The 20962-nt window shown below is 41.4% G+C and overlaps 1 protein-coding gene across 1 annotated transcript in view; it reads left to right on the forward strand.

The window, feature by feature from the left end:
- lama1 (laminin, alpha 1) overlaps nucleotides 1-20962 on the forward strand; it is a 54115-nt gene that overhangs the window by 376 nt on the left and 32777 nt on the right. The window contains exons 2-12 of the mRNA XM_030767638.1: nucleotides 5108-5278; nucleotides 5793-5905; nucleotides 11709-11951; nucleotides 13414-13593; nucleotides 14212-14301; nucleotides 15241-15358; nucleotides 15907-16085; nucleotides 16832-16937; nucleotides 18408-18565; nucleotides 19494-19634; nucleotides 20175-20339. Coding sequence (XP_030623498.1) covers nucleotides 5108-5278; nucleotides 5793-5905; nucleotides 11709-11951; nucleotides 13414-13593; nucleotides 14212-14301; nucleotides 15241-15358; nucleotides 15907-16085; nucleotides 16832-16937; nucleotides 18408-18565; nucleotides 19494-19634; nucleotides 20175-20339 — 1664 coding nt within the window. The remainder of the gene's footprint in view (nucleotides 1-5107; nucleotides 5279-5792; nucleotides 5906-11708; nucleotides 11952-13413; nucleotides 13594-14211; nucleotides 14302-15240; nucleotides 15359-15906; nucleotides 16086-16831; nucleotides 16938-18407; nucleotides 18566-19493; nucleotides 19635-20174; nucleotides 20340-20962) is intronic.

Genomic DNA, 20962 nt, shown 5'->3' on the forward strand with positions numbered 1-20962 from the left:
GATTTCTGCAACCCAGCACCAACGTGTGCTGTGAAGAGCCTACTTTTGAAAACGTTTTGAGTATTTATTAAGCGACCTCTACGGGGATTTGTCTGTGTTAACGGTATTACCTGTTGTGACATAGTGGTATTGGCTTTCACGCCGTCTAAAGTGATTTGGCACCTCGGAATTCAGAGGAATTTTAGACCGTTTCTGAATGACAATAGCCGAAGTCCTAAAGAGAGGTCCACTCTGAGGTCCCCTGTTGCCACTAAAGACGCACATAAATTCTCGTCTTAGTGGCTGAAGTTTGCTATAGTGCTGCCTTCTTAAGTAGGACAGTATTTATTGTGTTTACGTTCTTTGTCGTTTGCATCATGATTTTCATATTTTTCTAAATGTCTTTATTTTATGAATAGCTTTTGGTGCAGCAAGCGAAAAAGCCAAGAAGAGTTAACATACATATTTGTCCAATTTCGGAGGCACAGTTATCTTGTCACTCTCCGCCTCGCGCGGCGCACTACTCATTAGAATCAAGTGAGGTTAATATGCATTTACTCCTAGCACGCATTTTCCTCTTTACTTCGAGGACAAACGCCACTTAACGCAAAGCGCTTGAAGTTCAACAAAAGAAGAGTGCTACAGAAGACAACTGGTCATCAGCAATCACTACTGAGTACGAGGGAGCTAAGGACCCGGGGATTCGAACCGTGTATCCTAGATGCACAGTACACTTATGCATGTTTAGATGGTGCTTTAATTGGAAGTGTCACATATTACTTTGAAATAATAAAATGAATGGCTTGTTTATAACATACTTTAAAAGGGCTAGAGACTGACCATTTGTTGTTTGTTTAAGAGACCTAACCCCAACCCAACCATTAAGCATCTTCATTTGCCTAACCCTTATGAATTAAATCAGTGCTGTTGTATCACCTGACAGACAAAGTGTTAAATCACAAACCCCAGGTCACACTGTTATGTGTGCTGACCCCAACAGGAGTCCTCATCAGCATTATCACTTAAACGAGATTTCTCACCTGTCAGATTTCTCATGATTAACATGTGTCTACTACAGGAGCTCTGTGACTCCATCAGTGATTTCAGCTGTGCCATATCACAGCCATCCCTCTCAGAGGCTTTGGGACACACTGAAAACCAGCCATAAGAGCTGATCAGTGGGAATGCCCTTCAAAAGGCCTTTGAAGTCACTGAGGATCTGGAGTATTATTCTAAGCAGCACTTTCATCACGAGCATTTCAGACCTCCTGTATGTTCCCAAGAGCTTACTCCCTGTGGTTCTCAAGTTAGTGCGCTAGTGCTGGGTCACTTCTGTCACTGGCATACTCTTAAAACCAAATGTCCTTAAGTGTGGATGGGTTTGTTCTACACAAATAAATGGATGGGTTTGCTCTACTCTAATGACGTTAAAACAATTTATTTGCAGTATTAATTACACTTTTGGGGTCATAAAATCTAATATTTTTAGTTATCAAATAATATATTAATGGCTGTACTCTGATAAATGTTGTAATTTAGGTGTCGAGCTTTTAGCAGGGTTTAATTTGGTCAGTTGTTATCTTTGCACTCTGATTTAGTCTGATAACAATGTGAGTCATGCATCTCTTCATCTGGTCCATTGTGAATGGTAACACAACTGCTCGTGTACATTGAATAGACCTGCCTCAGACTCAAGGAGTAAAGGGCTCGTCTGATTTAATCTCTGATCAAGTGTCTTATCTCATTGGAGGGCTTTTTCTTTTCACACCAGCCCATCTCAGTGATTGAATCACATTCCCCATGTCTTACTTGGAATCTGATTGCAAATGGCTATTCAGAGACAGACAGGTAAAGAAAAAGAAACAGTCCAGATTTGTATGCTAAACATTTTACCTAATTACCTCTTCTCCACTGATCTGTCTCAGACATTTTAGAGAAAAAAAATGAAAAGAAAAAAAGACAGAAAGGAGGCAGAGTGTATATTTACCAGACTGAAGCAGCATTTGAAGTTAGACTTTCCATTTAAAATAATCAGAACATGGTTGTTCAGTCTGTAGTTTGGACTGTTATGCGGTGTTGTCCTTAGCGCTCAGTTTCAGTTTTGTCTGAAATAAATTATTTTCATAAGGTCAAAATGAATGGCAGCTCAGACTGTTGAGTACTCAGGTTGGTGGCACAGATATCAAATCACATCTTTGTCACAGAACACAATCTCCTATCAAATATCCATGAAAGGCAAAGCCGCTGTGAGTAAAAATGTACTGGTTCATTTAGACATGATCATCACTTCCTTCTCATTTTTATTTATTTACTTTATTTACATTTCCTTAATCGTCATGCTAAAGTATCACATGCCAAATTATTTTATGAATATTGAACAAAAGGCTCCGTTTGGGTGGTACCGGTCACCTTTCACCACTTCTCTTTTTTCATCTGTGTTTTTACCTTAACAACACAGATGTCATCAGTGATTGAGCTGTTGAAATAGTCCATTGTGTTTGCGGACAGTGGCATTCCAAAGACGGGTCAGGGCGTTAATCCTCGGCCACTCTCATGAGCTAACCTTTGGGATGTGTTTATGTTTGGCCCAGTCAATTATGGGGCGATGCTGTCTAAACACTGTGGCATGCTGGAGCCTGAATGCAGCTTTCTCACGCAGCAAAATTTAGCCCATGTGGTCTGCAGAGAGGGGAAAGATGAGGGACAGGAAAATGAATTCATTCCTCTGAATTGATTAATTAGTTTATGTGAGCCGCAGCGTACTGCATCAGATTTAGCCATGAAATTAACTCTGATCTGAGATACCTTTGCAGGAGACAGTTTAACATCACTACATCATAAATATTTTTTAGACGTCTCTCACATAAGACAAACATAAAGACAATAAGAGTGTCCCAGACACTTCTTAATGAAGTCTCCCTGGTTCCTGGTCAGCTCTCTGTAAACATGAGCTAATTAAGATAATTAAGTTACGAATATTTTAGATATTGACCGAACCACAAATGTCATTTTCCTCAACAGTTTTTTTTTTCCTTCTGCTCTGGTTTCCCCCATAAAAGCTAACTGTGTTTGTGCTGATGCACTTTGTTTCTCACAGTTTAATTGAGTATGGTGCAGGTGTGAAGGTGTAGTCAACTGTATAACAGAGTCATAAAAATGAAACAAGGCCTTCCTTTCTTTGCTCTTGCTGATGCATGGCCCTGGAGTCTAGGGAACACTCTGCTTTATGAGTGGAACACTGTTAAAGCAGGTGTTGACTGAGTTAACATATGTGAACGTGAATGCCCCACTCACCTGAAATAACACAATAGAAAGAAAGAGAATGATGGAATTTATTGAGTGTAGCAACTGCTTTCAGACTAAGCATTTTTGGGGAGGAGTTATTGTTGGTTGATGGAATTCGTCAGTGAATGCTACCCTGACCTGAACTCTGCATCCTCTCTGTCAAAAGGTCTTGCAGAGGTGGTCAATTGATTGATGAAATTAACAGATTCCTGTTTAATCAATAGCAGCTGCTGTGTTTTAAGTCCTCTCTACTGATAAGTGAAAATTCCTCCCAGATATCAAACAGCAGAGTGTATTAGGCATGTTATCAGAAGATGCATTCAGATGAAACAATGCATGACTGATGGTGCTGGGTAAACATAAAGATGGAGCATTTCTTCAGCACTGTGACTGACTTTTGGTCATTTTAAGGCCAATGGTCAAGACTCAGTGTCCATCTCTGACAGACAAATGATTGGTTATCCAGATGTGACCCTTCACTTAGGACAATGACTTCATTCATTTGACTATCTTTTTAGAGGGCCTTTGAAGTGTGTCTGTGTTTGTGTGTGTGCGTGTGTATGCGCGCGCGTGTGTGTATGTGTGTACAACAGCACTTGCTTTGGAGAGCAGCAAACTTTAATATTTAAGCTTTGAATGAACAAGGTCATTGTGCTAAATATGGTATCATTTTATGCAAAAGGTGAAGCTTCGTGATAAGTTGTTAGTGTAGCAATATTGTGTCAGTACCTCTGTTATGATTTTGTTGCAGGTCGTCAAAGTATTCTGAGGTTGCTCTTAGATACCTCGATTTTGATCATTAGACTTTTTTTTTTTTTTAACTTTTCAGATTAGACAACTGATTATAAAGTCAATACATGTATGAGCTCTGTGTGATCCAAACAAACGGTCTAGATAAGCCATATGAAACTGATGTGTTGGATGCTTACTCTAACAATGAACCTCACTCCTTAAAATCCTGTTTTTCATACCAGATGAGTCACGCAGAAGAAACCAGAGCCTCTGAGCTTTTCCCCAATCCCCTCTCATTTAGCCCTCGGACCCTTTGCTCCCAGTAATGAGGAGTGGTTGGGGGGTTATCTCAAAGCCCTAAAGAGCAGCTAACCCTGAATAGACTGCTGCCATTGTCAATTGTCCTAGACATGGTCGTTTGTGCCATCAATGGGGCATGCAAACACGTGGGTGGGTGGGTGGTGGAGGTGGTGGGGGGAGGGTGGTTGGGGGTAGCTCTTCAAAGGAATGCCCTGCGGAGTGAGGGAGGGAAAGAAGGAGGACAGAGGACAAAATTGAAAAGTTGGAGATGAGTGCTTGTTTGATGCTTAAACGAGGGTGATGTTTTTTCACAAGGATTACTGGGGCAGGGTGCGGCGGAGAGTTTTTATTTTTATTCAATTTGCTATTTAAATTCAAATGAACGCCAAAGGGTTTCCCTCTGCTTCTTTTTAAATTCTTATTTCTTTATTTCTCTGTTAAGAAGGGTCTGGGTCAGATTTTTTTTCCCAGCTGTACTGAGTCATTGAAAAAATTGTTAGAAATTCATTTTGTTTCTAATTGGAGACCTAGCCCACAGTGGTCCATTCACTGATATTAAATTGCCAGTCCATGACATGAATGTAATTAATTGAAACTGAGACATCTTAGGCTGTGAAATGAAGCCAGTATTTAATATTAAGGATATGAATATAGGATGTCTCTAGTATCGTACAGCAATCATTATATATATATCTCAGCATAAGACATACCAGTGTAACCAAGACAGCACAATGATCTTTCCATGTTTCTCTGCTGGGAGCAAATGTTTTGAATGCTGTCAGTTCTAAGTAGTTCATCTTGCATCCCTTAGGTCTTTTCCCTGCTATTCTGAACCTTGCCAGCAATGCCGAAATCACCACCAATGCCACCTGTGGAGACCCCAAGCCTGAAATGTACTGTAAATTAGTGGAACACGTGCCAGGTAGACGCATTCGCAACCCTCAGTGCCGGATCTGCGATGCCAACAGTGCCAACCCAAAAGGTATCATCTTCTCTCGGTCGTGTATTAAGGGCTTTACATGGCCAGGCCCTTCAGGATATGTGTTAAAAGTAAAGTCTCTGTGATTGCACACACACTGTGAACAGTGAGCAGTGAATTTGTCTCTGCATTTAACCCATCCAACACACCAGTAGTGAACACACAACAGACGCAGGAGCAGTGGGCAGCATTCCTCTGCGCCCGGGGAGCATTAGGGTTAAGTGCCTTGCTCAAGGGCACACAGCCATGGATGTTGGGCCTGGGAATCGAACCGGCAACCCTCCGGTCACAAGCCCGGTTCTGTAACCTTGTTTTCAGACAAATTTGATTTATACCTGCTTGATTACATTTGATGACAGTGCAATTCAATACCTGCGCACAAAAGCATTAGCATACATGACATCAATATTTGTGAGAGCTGTTATGGATTAACTTGAAGCTCTTGTGCCCATGTTTATAAAAATCAATGTCCTACACAGCTCTCTGTAATAGCTCTGTATACTGGTTCTTTGTACAGAACAACATCCAATCACCAATGCTATTGATGGCACCAACCAATGGTGGCAGAGTCCCAGCATCAAAAATGGGCGTCAGTTTCACTGGGTGACCATTACTCTAGACCTACGACAGGTAAGACAGCTACCATAGTGTCTTTTACAGAAAAAAACACACAACACACCACACTGTGCATTCACATTCACCCCACACTGTGCATTCTCAGTCTAGTCACTGATGTTCCTCTTAAATCATCACTGAGTGGAGGTACTGTAAGTAGAAACATCTTGAAGTTTATTAGTTCAACATTTCTGCCATGTGATGGCATTGAGTATTGGAAACATTTGAAGAACTTAATGGTTGTTGTGACTTGCTGTAACATTTGATCATTGGGATTGTGACCTGGTGACCAGGCTGTGTTATTCAATGCTGCAAAAGAGCTGTTTGCTTTTGTGGTGCAAACCCATAAATCTCTCAGAAGCATCATGTCTTCAGACCCTGCTTCCGACTCCCACACTGTCATATCTTCCGTGTTGCCATGCTCCTCCAGTGTTTTAATAGGCTGTCAACACCAATGACCCTTAAGGGGGATTCAGGTGAAATTGGACCTCAGGCCAGGAAGCTCATCCTAGACTACTTCCTTCTCCGTCTTTGCTAAATCACTGAGTTTGAACAGCTGTGTGAGGCCCGTGGTGTACCTTACGGCCACTTGCACACCTGTTAGTGAATCTGTGCAGATTTACGATCTTCCTGCAGTTGTGTTACCTCCTTGTGCACCGGTGAGGTGACTGTCTGATCACTGCAGTCATACGAGAAGCACAGTGTCTCTGTTAATCGTTCCTGCCTGCCAAACATGGGCCCTGCAGCCAGTTAAGGTCGAACAGGCTGAGGTTAGAGCTTGTCTCAGGAATGACTGAAGTGTTGCGTGAGACGATTTTTACTTACAGAGTCTACACAGGGTATTTGTTTTGGTCTATTCTAGCTTTGTTCAGCTTTGATGCATTAATTTGGAGATATGTATTTATTTCTTGAAAAAGTGTTTCAAGTCACCACCAGCTAGAGGTGAATTTGTTTTATATTTTTAGGTTTAGTGTATTATGTTTTAATGACCCTGGCCATTAAAACATAATACACTAACCATTCCATAGACTTTTTTTTCTTGTGATGACTTAGCGTGGAGAGTTTAGTCAGCTGCTTTTGTAGCATTTCCAGACAGACCATATTAAAAACTGCCTCAAACTCCCCTTGAGGGTTAAGGTCCAGATCATGTTTGGAAGAAGCTGGTAAAATATTCAGACATTATTTAACGAAAGACAGATTTTATTACAGTGTCCTTATCAGTGTGAAATCTAAACTTCCCAAAGGTCCTCATATTACTCAGTTTGAGTCCTTCAAATCAAAAACTGTCCTTTTTCTTGATTGTTTTCCATTAATGGCTTTGCTGACTTTGCATCTGAGATGTTGGTCTTTAACTCTGTACTTAGAGTGGTCCCCTCCAAGCCTTTGTCTTATGTCCCTTGTCTCCAACCCTTTGTCTTATGTTCCTTAGCTTTAATTTCCTGCTAATTGTAGGTTTTCAGTTGCTAACTGGGCCTCCCCATTGACACAGGTCTATCCTGTCCTTTGTACGGACAGAGTAGAGGAGTAGACGTGTGTCAGCGACCTCCCTAGGGGCTCTGTCCCTCAGAGTAGTGAGGTGTCCATGGAGAGACGGAAGTGAAGGAGTTCTTTGTTGCATCAGCAATTACATCTAAAATATGTGTTTGCATTTTGCATGTTAGAGGTTTATTATTTTGAAAACTGCACAGTGAAATATTATCACAGGTGTGGCATTTGCCATCTGCTGCTGTACCAAACAATGAAGAATTGAGCATAAATACTTCATAACATAGCACACTTTTTAATGTATTTTTCTGTACGGTTAATGGATTCAGTAGAGCATGAACTGTTTGGAGCATTTGAATGTGTTACCAGTGAAATTCAAAGGGCTAGATGGTTTGCCTTGTATAAGTAATATTCTTCCTTAAGCTGGTTATAACAGAATTACCACCCCCCCCCCCCCCCCCCCACCTGCCCAGTCAGATGGGGACACAAAGGCTAGTGTAATCACCTGCCTTATTTGTTAAGCCCCCTTGTCAATGCAGTGAACTTTGATGTGAGCTAGACACAGTCTGTAAGTGGTATGTGTGTGGGAACATGCATTTGAGTGGAAGGGGTTTGAAATCACAGACATTTGAAATAAACAGAGAAAATAGGATGAAAACAGGATATTGAACACAGAAATTATTTCACTCGTTCCATTCTTAGCAAATTCTATTGGCTGTTTTTTGGTTGTTTGTTTGTTTTGTTTTGTTTTGTTTTGTTTTTCGTTGATTTATCCTTTTTTCATCACAATTTTTTTAGTTATCTTCGGTCACCTGTTGATGAAAAGGAAAGGAACTGACTCAAATTCTCCCTTAAGAATTGTAATACTCAGGAGTAGTGGTTCAAAATCTTGATAATACACTTAGCATTAGCACTCTTTGCTAAGTTAGGAAAGTGTCTCTATAACCTTTGATCTGGGGGTGTTTTGTGGTTTGAGTAATGTTCACCATATAAATCAGTTTCAATAGTATGCATATAATAACTTGCACATAGTTAATTCAAAGATAACTAACCTGGTCTGATTACTACCCCGCCAGCAGCTGAATTTATCTGATTCATATTGTCTAGTTTCTGTTTATACAGGGTAAATAGAACCAGTGCCATGTCAGGCACTTGTCAAGATTAATTTATAGTTAGAGTTTGAATGTGACTGTTTTGAGAATCTGCAGGCAGGGCAACTCTGGAATGCCATCCTGAGTGCCTGAGGAAATCAAGGTTCAGGCCAAACCACATGAAAAGAGCTGCTTTTGGCCACAGGCAGTTTGTAGTCTGGGGTAAAGATGAGTCAGGTTTTTTGTCTGGGTTTGGATGGGGGGGAAGGGTGCATGGAGAGCAGAGACAATGAAGGACTGGACAAAACCGGATTGACCCCGGGAGTGGGGCCATGCTGTGGACCAGAGACCTAGAGAGGGAAAACTGGGACATTTGTAGTTTCAAAAAGTAATCAAAGGTATTATGGAAATTATTAAACATCATGATACAAATCCATACTAGCTTTCAAGACTCTGAATTCTAATCAGAATTCTGTTGGTTCAGCCAGTCCAAATTTAATGTCATTTAAATGTATTCTAATTAAAACCTCACAGAAGACAGGCACATACATGAACATGCATGAAAAATGTTGTAACATGTTATTATCCTGGGTTACTGCCCTAAATTCATCTACAAAGAACCTAATGCTTCAGAAGTGTAATGTCTTCATAGACAGGCCACAGAATTGCAGAACATTGTGAATTCCTGGACTGGACTGTGTTTAAGTAGCTCAGGGAACTGTGGGGGCCCTTGGGGATAATGTTAAGGTGTTGCTTACAAGAGACATCAGACCACAGTGCGGAGATCTCTGACAGCACAAGGTTAAACACAGCCATAAAGCTCTCACCCCAACAACAGATTAATGGAGCGTGTTTACAGAACTTAGTGGAAACCAGACACACATTTCTATTCGTGTGTGTGTGTGTGTGTGTGTGTGTGTGTGTGTCAGGAACTGGCCGTTAGTTAGTTAGTTAGTTAGTGTGTCTGTGAGGACCAACACAGCTGGCCTGTCGGATTTGTCTGGAGGTGTTTGGACAAGGAGAAGCAGTGGGTTTGGGGTGTGATAGCGTCACATTTGGGCTGCCCCGGGGAGACCAAACACAGGATGAGGTCTGTCCACCCCTCACTACCCCCATCTCCCCAGATGGTTTCTCCTTCTGTTTGTTTGTTTGGCTTAAGCCTGCTAATTGGATAAGGGCTGGGCCAGTGGCTCCGTGACAGACACTACAGGGGAGGCCAGTTAATGTCTCCCACCTTTCCCTTTTTGTTGGCGTATATACTCTTTAATGGCTCCTCTCTACCAAGCATGCTTATATTCTCAGTGAAACTTCAAGAAAGACAGATGAATTCAGAGTAATTCCAGGCGTCGAACAACTGGCTTATTTTGCTCGAGATTCGTTTTAGAAGAAGTCAGAAAACACACATTTGCTCACAAACTTACACTGTTCCTGTGAAGATGTTGAAGGTAACACAGTTTGTGTTCTTTCTCTGACTTCTGATATTTTTGTATGCAGTCTTTCACTCCTCAAGGTTGAGTGAAATTTTTTTGATAAAGTCAGAGGAAGTGCGCCACAGCAGACACAAGTTTAGAGATTTGATAAAAAAAAAAAAAATCATTTTAACAAAGCAAAAGCTTCACTGAGAGAATCCTTCAGTGTGTGCCAACATGCCATTTCTTTGTCCTTAACCTGTACTGAGGCTCAGAACACTGCATCATCTATTTATTTATTTAAAAATTGTTGTAGATTTTTTCTACAGTTACAATGTGAGTGTTGGTATTTCATCTTTCAAAGAATTTTATATATCAGTTTTCAGTTACTTATTTATCTGTAATTGGAAATGGACCGCCCAGAACGAGCGTTTCTCTGTATCTGAACATTACCCAAGAATCGCAGGTGAAAGTTTACCTCAGTAACTTTGGTTGTCCTCAGGAACCATCCTCAGCTACAGCTCTAAGGTAACACATGATCACCATCTACATATCATTAGTCATGAAGCATGTGGGAAGACATGGACTTGAGTCTGTAAATGAAACATTACCCTGTAATCTAGCCTTTCTCACGACACTTCACTCCCTGGTGCGTGTGTCTTCGCACATCAAAATTGCGAGGTGAGATCCGGAATTTTCCGCAGCCCGAGATCAAGTGGAAAGATAAATTCATGGCTCCCTTACACTTTCATTATATACATATGAAAGACAAAGATGGGGAGAATTAAAAGTCAACCCCCTCCCCAAAGGCTTCCTTAAGTACCATGCAACCAGGAGGACTCATAAACAAATATTGAAGTCTGGCTGAGTATCTTAATGTATTTATTTGTCTTTCTTTCGCCATGATATTGCTAAGCAGCAGGTAAACACAAGGCCAGAAGACCCACAAGGGTATGAAAGCAAGGGGTGAACTGGGGACAGAAGGAAATCCAATCTTAATGCAGACAAGCCGTTGAAAGCCTGAAGTTCGCTTTGAGAGTTCTGTATTTTCATACAGAAACACTTACCTAAGTGTCTAAGGCTATAGGACAAGCGTTAGTATCTACGTTCCTGAGGTCAGCTTGAGTTCATCATTCCCCCCCAGTCTTACCGGCAGAGGAAACCCCCAAACCCACTGAACTCTGCAGAACCTTCGGCTTGTAATTTTGAAATGCTTGTATTTGTTAGCATAGCATCCACATGTGAAATTAGTTTTTATGGGAAATGGAAAACAGATACTGGGCTAGGCTAGACTCTCCTGTCATGGCTGAGGTTAGGGAACCGGATGAAAGACAGGCTTGTGAGAGAGAGAGAGAGAGAGAGAGAGAGAGTTCAGCTGTAGTAGATAATGGGATAATGAATCAGTGATGTAGTGTATAAAGATAGGAGTAGTGAGAGACCATGAAAGCATGTTTCCCCAGGGAATGGCTGCTGGCTGTGCCTGTGTGGGACAGAGGAACAGATTGCCAGATAATTATCTCACAGACTCCAGTTTCTGAAATGAAAATGAGCCAGTCTAACTGATTGATTTGTGATGTGACAGGTTCTTGTGAGTAGCAGCACATTGGCATTATGTCCAATGAACATGAAATACATCTGCTATCTATGTACTGTCCTCTTTTTCTTCACAGAATTGTTAATTCAGTCCGCACACAAGATGTTGTTATGTATTGGGTTTGTCAATATTTACATGCATATAACATGCATATGTTTTTGCAGCCTATGTGGAAGAGTTGTGCGGCAACCACTGTCCTAATAAGTCACAACATGAGTGTTGGTGTGTGTTTCATGCAGATCTTCCAGGTGGCCTACGTTATCATCAAGGCAGCCAACTCTCCTCGGCCAGGGAACTGGATTCTGGAACGCTCGCTGGATGGCGTTGACTACCAGCCTTGGCAGTACTACGCCATCAGTGACACAGAGTGTCTCACCCGTTACAACGTCACCCCTCGTCTGGGGCCGCCCACTTACAAGAGAGACGATGAGGTCATTTGCACTTCCTATTACTCCCGCCTGGTGCCTCTGGAACACGGAGAGGTGAGTGCTAAAGCAGTAGGAGCTCATCTGGGTTGTTTTCTACTTTCTGGAGGAACAGGAATGGATATGCGACACTCAATGATGGAGTATGGTCAGCTGGTACAGTGCGTTTGGAATGTCTTTATAAGTTAGATCACAGCCATTTAGACTGGTTAATATCTGGATTTTAGCTGCATGTCAGCACTGAACTGAGTAATTTGAGAATCTGATGGTTTTGAGAGTCATCTTTCCTAAATTTGAGAGCGTGGATCAGTACCTGAATGAAAAATGATTTCATGTAAAGAATAGGTTTGGAATTCTCTGCAACAGCAATATTAAGGTGTTACCACTATACTAAAAGAGCTTGTTCCTTTTCCATTTCGAATTTGCCTTTGTGAATTACACTGAACTAAATATGGTTGTGACTAAAGCCAGAATTGAAAATGTAGAGAGAGAGAGAGACAGACAGAGAGAGAGAGAGAGAGAGACTTTTCTGGCAGTGGTCCAGTAGAGAGGATCTGACCGGGCTGATGAGTGGGGAACAATACTTTGACAGTATGCTGTAGTCCTTTAGTACTTTCCATTATCCCACTGCACTACTGCCTCCAGGAACAGCAAAAATACCCCTCAGTAAATACCCCTCACAAACCCCGGACAGCAGAAATTACACCCCCTCCAGCCCAACAGACTGCCTTTGTCTTCAGCCTGGCTTCCATCAAGAGACAGACACAAAAATCAAAACAGCCCTGGCCATTAAAACAGTGTTTTTTCTCTAGTTACGCTGACTAAGAAGTAATGACTCTGTAGGCAGATATATCATTGGTTTACACAATTCCATACTAAGCATACAGTTGCATAACCTATAAATCAAATATACTTCCACACCTCTTATATTTCTGTTCACATTGTGTGATCAGTAGTCTACTTATACACTGTACACATAAGTACACAAGTATAACATACTATATGATAACATACCATATGCTGTAAGGTAGAATTGTTTTTCTGAAGTATGTTAGTGATGTATTTTTGATGTACTGCTGTGCTAGTAGCTTAGTGGTGAGGGAAAGGGCTTAGTAACCAGTCTAGTGCATTTTATTCCCTGAGCATAAAGACCTGGGGCCAAGTGCTTAACTTCAGATTCATGTGAACTCTGACATAGATTAGAATAGTAAATTACGGTGGACAAACTGGACAAATATCTCACTTTTTTTGTCATTGTAAACATATGGTTCATTGTTTATGTATGTGTATTAATAGTGTTACAGTGTGCATAAGTACACATATATTCAGGGACGTTTAACTATTGGTGTGTTTATGAAAGTGATGTGGACGTTTTTCTGTACTGTTGGCCTAAGCATGGGTTTCAGTGTGGCCTATTCACATGTGCTGTGTAAACACAGAATTCAGACTAAATTCTGTATTAATTCTGACTAAAAATTGGGTCAAATGTTTGAGTGCTGTTGTGTTGTCCTTGGTCCAGATCCATACCTCACTGATCAATGGGCGACCAGGTGCGGACGACCTGACCCCAGAACTGCTGGAGTTCACCTCGGCCCGCTACATCCGTCTCCGCCTACAGAGGATCCGCACACTCAACGCTGACCTCATGACCCTCAGTTACCGTGACCCAAAAGAGGTCGACCCCATCGTCACGCGCAGGGTACGTTCACAGCTCTGTCAACATTTCCAGCCTCTGACAGCAGATCCTAGATCATCTCTCATACTCTTTCTCTGAACCTTAATGGTTAGAAAGGAAATTTTGTAGCTGACCTGAGATCAGCAATTAGGGACATAATGTATCGTTTCTGGTTCATGATGTTGCCCTTTTACCATTGCGCTAATAATTTTTTACACTTAATATTCTGTAATGGCTCTGGTCCATGACTCATTCAGTTCTCAAATGAAAACATCATTTTGTTTTAAGGGCTAAGTGGCAATACAGTAAATTAGTTTCTAAAAGAGGGACTTTTTCAATGAGTCCCCTGTGATTTATCAGTGAAACTAGCGCCGATCTCATGGAAGTGTTTCTTTCATTTAAAATATCATCCCATTTTCCTGTGGTTGTGAGAGCAAAGATTGCTCTGATAAATTCAAAGTCTTTCCAGGTTCCTTGCTGTCCAGTGTGCAGACTTATTGGCATGAATTTTGAAATTGAGTATCAAAGTATTTTGATTCAACCAACATAATAAAAAACACTGAAAACTGATACACTTTGCATGAATCAGCCACATTGTGAGAAGTTCTCATCGTGTCCTGTCCTCTGTCTCCTCCTCTTCAGTATTACTACTCAGTCAAGGACATCTCAGTGGGCGGCATGTGCATCTGCTATGGCCACGCCCAGAGCTGCCCCTGGGACCCCGTCACTAAGGTAACAGGACGCTCTCTTCAGTTCTCAACCAGCAGAGTTGAACCCAAGCTGTCAATCACCTTAGTTTGACATTGGGGCTGTGATATTCAGTGAATATCTGGATAAGAGATCTCTTTAGACTTGCTTACTGTAGTATTTCAGGTTAGGAACTGCAGCAGTTTAATACCTTATATAGTACGTATATAGTCTTAGGACAAGTCATTGATGTAATTTAAGAAAATGTGTTTTTTTTATATGAATATTTCGGGTGTACAGCAAATATGGGATGCACATTTTGAATAAATACCTCAATTTTCACCAACTTCCAACTTAAATTTACACAAATTTGCATCTCTTGAAGTGGACTGCCACAGTGTTGTTGTTCTCAGCAAAGCGTGTACAGCTCTGTGTACAGTGTACAGCTCTGGCTGGGTTTTAAGCGAACTTTCTTCCACTTTGTAGCTCATTAAAAGGCAAAATCCTATTAACAAGGGGCTGAGAGAGCAGGCAGTAATCTCTGTCCCCTCCAGCCTGGCGTTCAGAAAACAGGCTCAGTCTCTGCATTCCAAAAGTGCCCGTGTGCACAAACGTGACATCACACACACAATACACAACCCACAAAAACTCTCTTCACACCAAACCTTTAGGTTCACATCCAGCATGCAGCACAAGGTTGTGTCCTTAAGGCAAATACAAATACTGTGTGTGTGTGTGTGTGTGTGCGTGTGTGTGTGTGTGTGTGTGTGTGTGTGTGTGTGTTCGTGTGTGTGTGTGTGTGTGTGTGTGCGCGTGAGAGAGAGAGAGCTTTTTGCTGTTGATTGACAGGCTGCTATACTCAAGAAGAAAGAGACATTTCCTCTTGAGCTCAATGTCCCTGACCCTAACCCTCCAAAAATGTGTGTGTGTGTGTGTGTCTCATTCTTCTCTCTCTCTCCCTCTCCCTCTCTCTCTCTCACTCAGAAATTGCAGTGCGTGTGTGAGCACAATACATGTGGGGAGAGCTGTAATGAGTGTTGCCCTGGTTACCACCAGGAGCCGTGGCAACCAGGAACGCTCTCCGATGGCAACACTTGCGAGAGTAAGGCAGTCACATGGTCACTGTAGGCCCACATGTCATGAAACCAAGACACAAGTCTTTCAGTGTAGTCTGGGGTGGTTTTAAATACGCAGTGATATACATGGATACCTAAAATATGGGGAAATCCAGAAATATGGAGAAAATTCCAATTATTCCAACTCTTCATCTAATTATGCAAACACCACCATTATGCCCCTACTCTCCAGCCTCCATTTAAAAGTGCATTTGCAGAGTTCACAGAGTTTTTCTTAAGAACAGATACAGGACACAAAATAACATCGCTTATCTGGGAACAGCTGTTAAGACATATCTCATATATGTATAGGCTATATACATGCCTATGTGTGTGTGTGTGTATATATATATACACACATACACATACACACACGCACACACATATACATACATTCATACGTACATACATAATGCATACATACATTCATATATATGTATATATATTTATCCTTAAGAATCACACTTCTGTCTTCTGTTTCACTGTATCAACCTGCACTGAAGTAATAGGATTCCCTTTCTTTTGTGCCCATCAGAGTGTAACTGCCATAACAAGGCAGACAACTGCTACTATAACCAGACTGTGGCAGAGCGGGGGCTGAGTCAGAATGTCAACGGCCAGTTTGTGGGAGGTGGAGTGTGTCTAAACTGTTCTCAGAACACTGCTGGAGTCAACTGTGAAACCTGCACTGATGGCTTTTACAGACCCCACAAGGTATAAAGCCCTTACACACTCACACACACACACACACATACACACCACACACAGTGTTCCTCTTTCTCTCTTTATCTAATTTCTCTCATTCTCTCTCTTATACACACACACACACAGATATACACACACTGTATTTTTGTGGGTTGTAAGCTAACACACCCAGTGTCCTGGAGGGGTTCTGCATTGTGATTGGTAATCTGCATTTGTAAGCAGCTGGATCTATACACAGATCCATTGTGATGCAGCTGGTCTGTATACCTGTGTGTGTGTGGCCTTGCCAGGGGGAGTGACAAATGGTTCGCCTTCACCGCAAGACAATACCAAACCTCAGTGAAAAGCTTTTTCAGTCTTAAAAAGAACCTATAGCTGGAAGGGATGGAAAGGAGTTTGACTTTACAACACATCACAGAAAGAATTCTGCCTCAGTGACCTGTCCAGATGTTGCATGCATGAATGAATATTATTAAATGTAACAACGAAACATCGATACTTTACTTCTTTTTTTTTCCACACATTGTTACACTGGGCTGATAACAGTTATAACTGATCATAACTTTAGCTGCAGTAACACACTTTAACATTACATTAATATTACATTAACACATATTTAACATCACTGTTCTATCTGAGCTGCAGACCTCATGGCCTGAATGTGTTAATTGTTCTCTTGGTTTTGTGTCCATTGATCTGATTTATGGGGTAAACTGAATTGTTGTGCTGTTGTTTTTTTCTCCTGTGGGACTCAGGTATCTCCATACGCTGATAACCCCTGTGTGGAGTGTGACTGTGACCTGAGAGGTTCTATCAGTCCAGCCTGCATCAGAGACGACACCCACGCCAAGCCCGAGAAAGGTCTGGTGTCATTGTACTGCTTTAACACATGGAACCACTTTAACTTTAAAGTCCAAACTTTAGACACGCAAACGAGAATGAGCCCAGCATTCATTCTGAGCAATGCTGTTCATTCTGAGCAGTTCTGTTCATTCTGAGCAATGCTGTTCATTTTGAGCAAAGCTGTTCATTCTGAGCAATGCTGTTCATTCTGAGCAATGCTGTTCATTCTGAGAAATGCTGTTCATTTTGAGCAATGCATTCATTCTGAGCAATGCTGTTCATTCTGAGCAATTCTGTTCATTCTGAGCAAAGCTGTTCATTCTGAGCAATGCTGTTCATTCTGAGCAATGCTGTTCATTCTGAGCAATGCTGTTCATTTTGTGGATGTGTGACTTCATAGCGTTATGGTTCCTGCTCCAAAGCTTAAACAGTCACTCTTCCTTTTACAGTGTACATACAAAAACAATTATGCACTAAATGCACGATTATTTTTGATTAAAGAGCAACAGTTTATAGCAGGGCTACAGCAGCAATAAAGCAATTACAAATTCAAATGGGCTAGATTTCAAAACCAGGCCTTTTAGATTTAAAAAACAGGCCTTGTTTGTGGCCCAGGAATTTTTGGCAGCCTCCTTACATTTCCATATTTACATCTATTTAATCGACTTTGTGTGGCAAGCAAGATGTTTACGGTGCTGTAAAATGGAGTGATATATGTGCAAAAATGTCCCAGAGCAATGTTATGCTGAGCATATCTTTACTTGTGGAGCACTTCTTATCCAATCAAATACTCGACCGGAACTCGTACAATTGGAATCACCTCTGGGTCACTGGAGATTGGCTGTCAGTTAAATAGACCTCATTTAAAATATGTAGGTCCTTTTGAGTTTCTAAATGTGATTGTGAAGTTTGTATTGTCAGTCTCAGAGCAGTGGTGTGTGTGAGAGAGCAGTGGTGTGTGTGAGAGAGTGTGCGTGTGTGTGTGTGTGTGTGTGAGAGAGAGTGTGTGTGTGAGAGAGCAGTGGTGTGTGTGGAGAGAGAGAGTGTGTGTGAGAGAGAGAGCATATGTGTTAGAGAGTGTGTGTGTGTGAGAGAGCAGTGGTGTGAGAGAGCGTGTGTGTGTGAGGAAGAGAGTGTGTGTGTAAGAGAGCAGTGGTGTGTGTGTGAGAGAGAGAGTGTGTGTGAGGGAGCACTCAGGATACAGGCACTGCCCTCAACATAGATATCAATCTAATGTTACAATTAAGTGCAACATTATGTGGATTTTAATCAATCTATTGCTCAAAAGTTTGTTAAAATTCCTTGAATGAACAGAACTGACAGTAGTGACCCTGACTCTAGTATTTATTCATTAGATTTTCTAACACTTTGATTCATGTGGTAAATCCATCCTCCATGTTTGGCGGACCTGTGTTCTGGACTGGACTGATTGTTTTGTACTGACTGTTTCAGCATGCCTGTGCTGACTGTGTTATCTGTGTCGCACAGGTCTGAACCCAGGTCAGTGTCTGTGTAAAGAGGGCTTTGCTGGGGAGAAGTGTGACCGCTGTGCGTTTGGGTACAGAGATTTCCCTCTGTGTACACGCTGTGAGTGTAGCCTGGCCGGCAGCCATAATATTGACCCCTGCAGGGACTGTATCTGCAAGGTAACGTCACACCACTCAACACAACACAACACTACACAACACAACACAACACTATACTACACAATGCAACACAATTCAACAGAACACTGCACAATAGTACACCAAACTACACAACACCCCACTACACTACACAACACTGCATAGCAGTACACTACACTACACAACACTATACTGCTCTACGCAACACAACACTACACAACTAAACACAACACTATACCACACAACGCTACACAACTAAGCACAACACTATACCACACAACACTTCACAACTCAACACCACAACACCGCACTACGTAACTCAGCACTACACTACACAACAGTAACCTACACTACACCACCCGTCACTATACTACTCAACACTACACAACTCAACGCTACATAACAGAATACTGCATATCTCAGCACAACACAATGCTATGCAACACAACACAGTGCAACGCAGCACCTACACATCTGTCTGTTTCTGGCTCTTTAGCTTTCAGAATATTTCTCTTTATGGATTTATAAAATTCAGCTGTGACTGGAGCATAAACATTGCTGATATCTGTTGTCATGTAAAGGCATGGTAACAGGTCACAATAAGATTACAGTTATACAGCATCATATATAATGCATTATACAATACAGATTGTAAACATAAGTCAGTTCTCATAGTCTTCTTTGCTGAAATAATCTTGCTCTGTATTTTACACGGCCATCTGTTACACTCATCAGTGGGTGCAGTATATGTTCTCATAATGATGCAATAAGCTAATGCAGACATTGTTAGCCAGTCATGTTGGCTTATAAAAAAGTTCTATAATGCATTTGGACTGCCTTCAGAGATTGGTTCAGCAGGCATGATGTGATCACTATTTTACTGACTGAAGCATAGTCAGTGTTAAATGAAAAATTGTGACTGTTTCTGTCTGTCTTTTCTGTTTTGCAGGAGAACGTGATGGGAGCACACTGTGACCTGTGTAAGCATGGCTTTTATAACCTTCAGGCCTCCAATCCAGAGGGATGCACGGAGTGTTTCTGCTTTGGTGTGTCTGACGTGTGTGAAAGCTCCACCTCATTCACCTCCACGGTACAGTAACATACACCTGTTATACACACACACACACACACACACACACACACACACACACACACACACACACACACATACATACACACACACACCATACAAATATAATATATTATACACATATACACAAATATATTTAGTATAATTGCTAATATAAACAAGCAGTTTTCATTGTTTGGCAACTTTAAAAACTGAGATGAAATTCTGCTGCCTCAAGTTTGTGGAAACCTAAAGTAATGACAATAGAATGAGACTAATTCATGAGTGCAGTTCCACAGCAATACAGTGTGTTTGAAGTGAGAAATGAGTTTAATTAAAACGTTTTTCAATATTTCCAAAATGCTGTGGTGTTTTGTGATGGGTAGCAAAGTGGATTCTAATTATTTGCCTTAAATTATAATGCCTTTCATTCAAGTACTAAATGTCAGATTAATTATCCAGTGGCAGCTAACTCATGACTATTGAGCTAAAGGTTTTATATGTATAAATGATGTTTTGACTCATGGCTGATAATAATTAGGCTGGGTTTGTATCCTGTAGATTGTACACAGAGATGGCTGGCTTCTCCCCAACATTGAGAGTAACTCAGTGCATGCCATACCAATCGCCGAGGACAACCTCATCATTTCACATAACGTCACGGCAACCAGAGGCTACCACTCTGTTTCCTCATGGACTGCCCCAGAGTCATTCCTTGGCAACAAGGTAATGTAAACAGACAGTAATGTGACTGTACACCTGTGTGCTATATTATACAGTTAGATATAAGGAGCTATTGAATGTCTCGCAGTTTATTTCTCTCTCCCTCTCCATCCTGCTTTTTCTCTGTGTCTGTCTGTTTCACCTTCTCTCTCTCACTCCTTCTTCCACCTTCTCTCTCTGTCTCTCTCTCTCTCTCCCTCTCTCTCTCAGCCTCCCTCTGTGTTAATGTTAATAGCCAGTGCCCTGTAATTAAACTCAATCAGTGTCAGGTTTTCTTATTCCATTAAAAAATAATCAGCTTACACTTGTCCAAGACATTTCTAATATTTGTGCCTGATAATCTCTAGGGTGATTAATGAAATTGAAATAAGTAATTATCCTCAAATTTCCATGATCTCAGAATGGAAGGAGTGGTTGGAGAAGCAATTATCTTTGGAAATGCCCTCTCCCCCTCTGGGACTCCGATCCCTCTGGGATTAATAACGGAAAAGCTACATAGCTGTCCCCCAGTCATTCCTCCATCTTAACTGCAATTTCAAAAGCTCAGTTTCACTGGGATGTTCATATACAAGAGCAACTGAATTATGAATTGGAATAAAGGAGTAGAAGAGCTGAAGTGATGGAGA

Source organism: Chanos chanos, chromosome 3, assembly GCF_902362185.1.
Source record: "Chanos chanos chromosome 3, fChaCha1.1, whole genome shotgun sequence".
Lineage (NCBI taxonomy): Eukaryota > Metazoa > Chordata > Actinopteri > Gonorynchiformes > Chanidae > Chanos > Chanos chanos.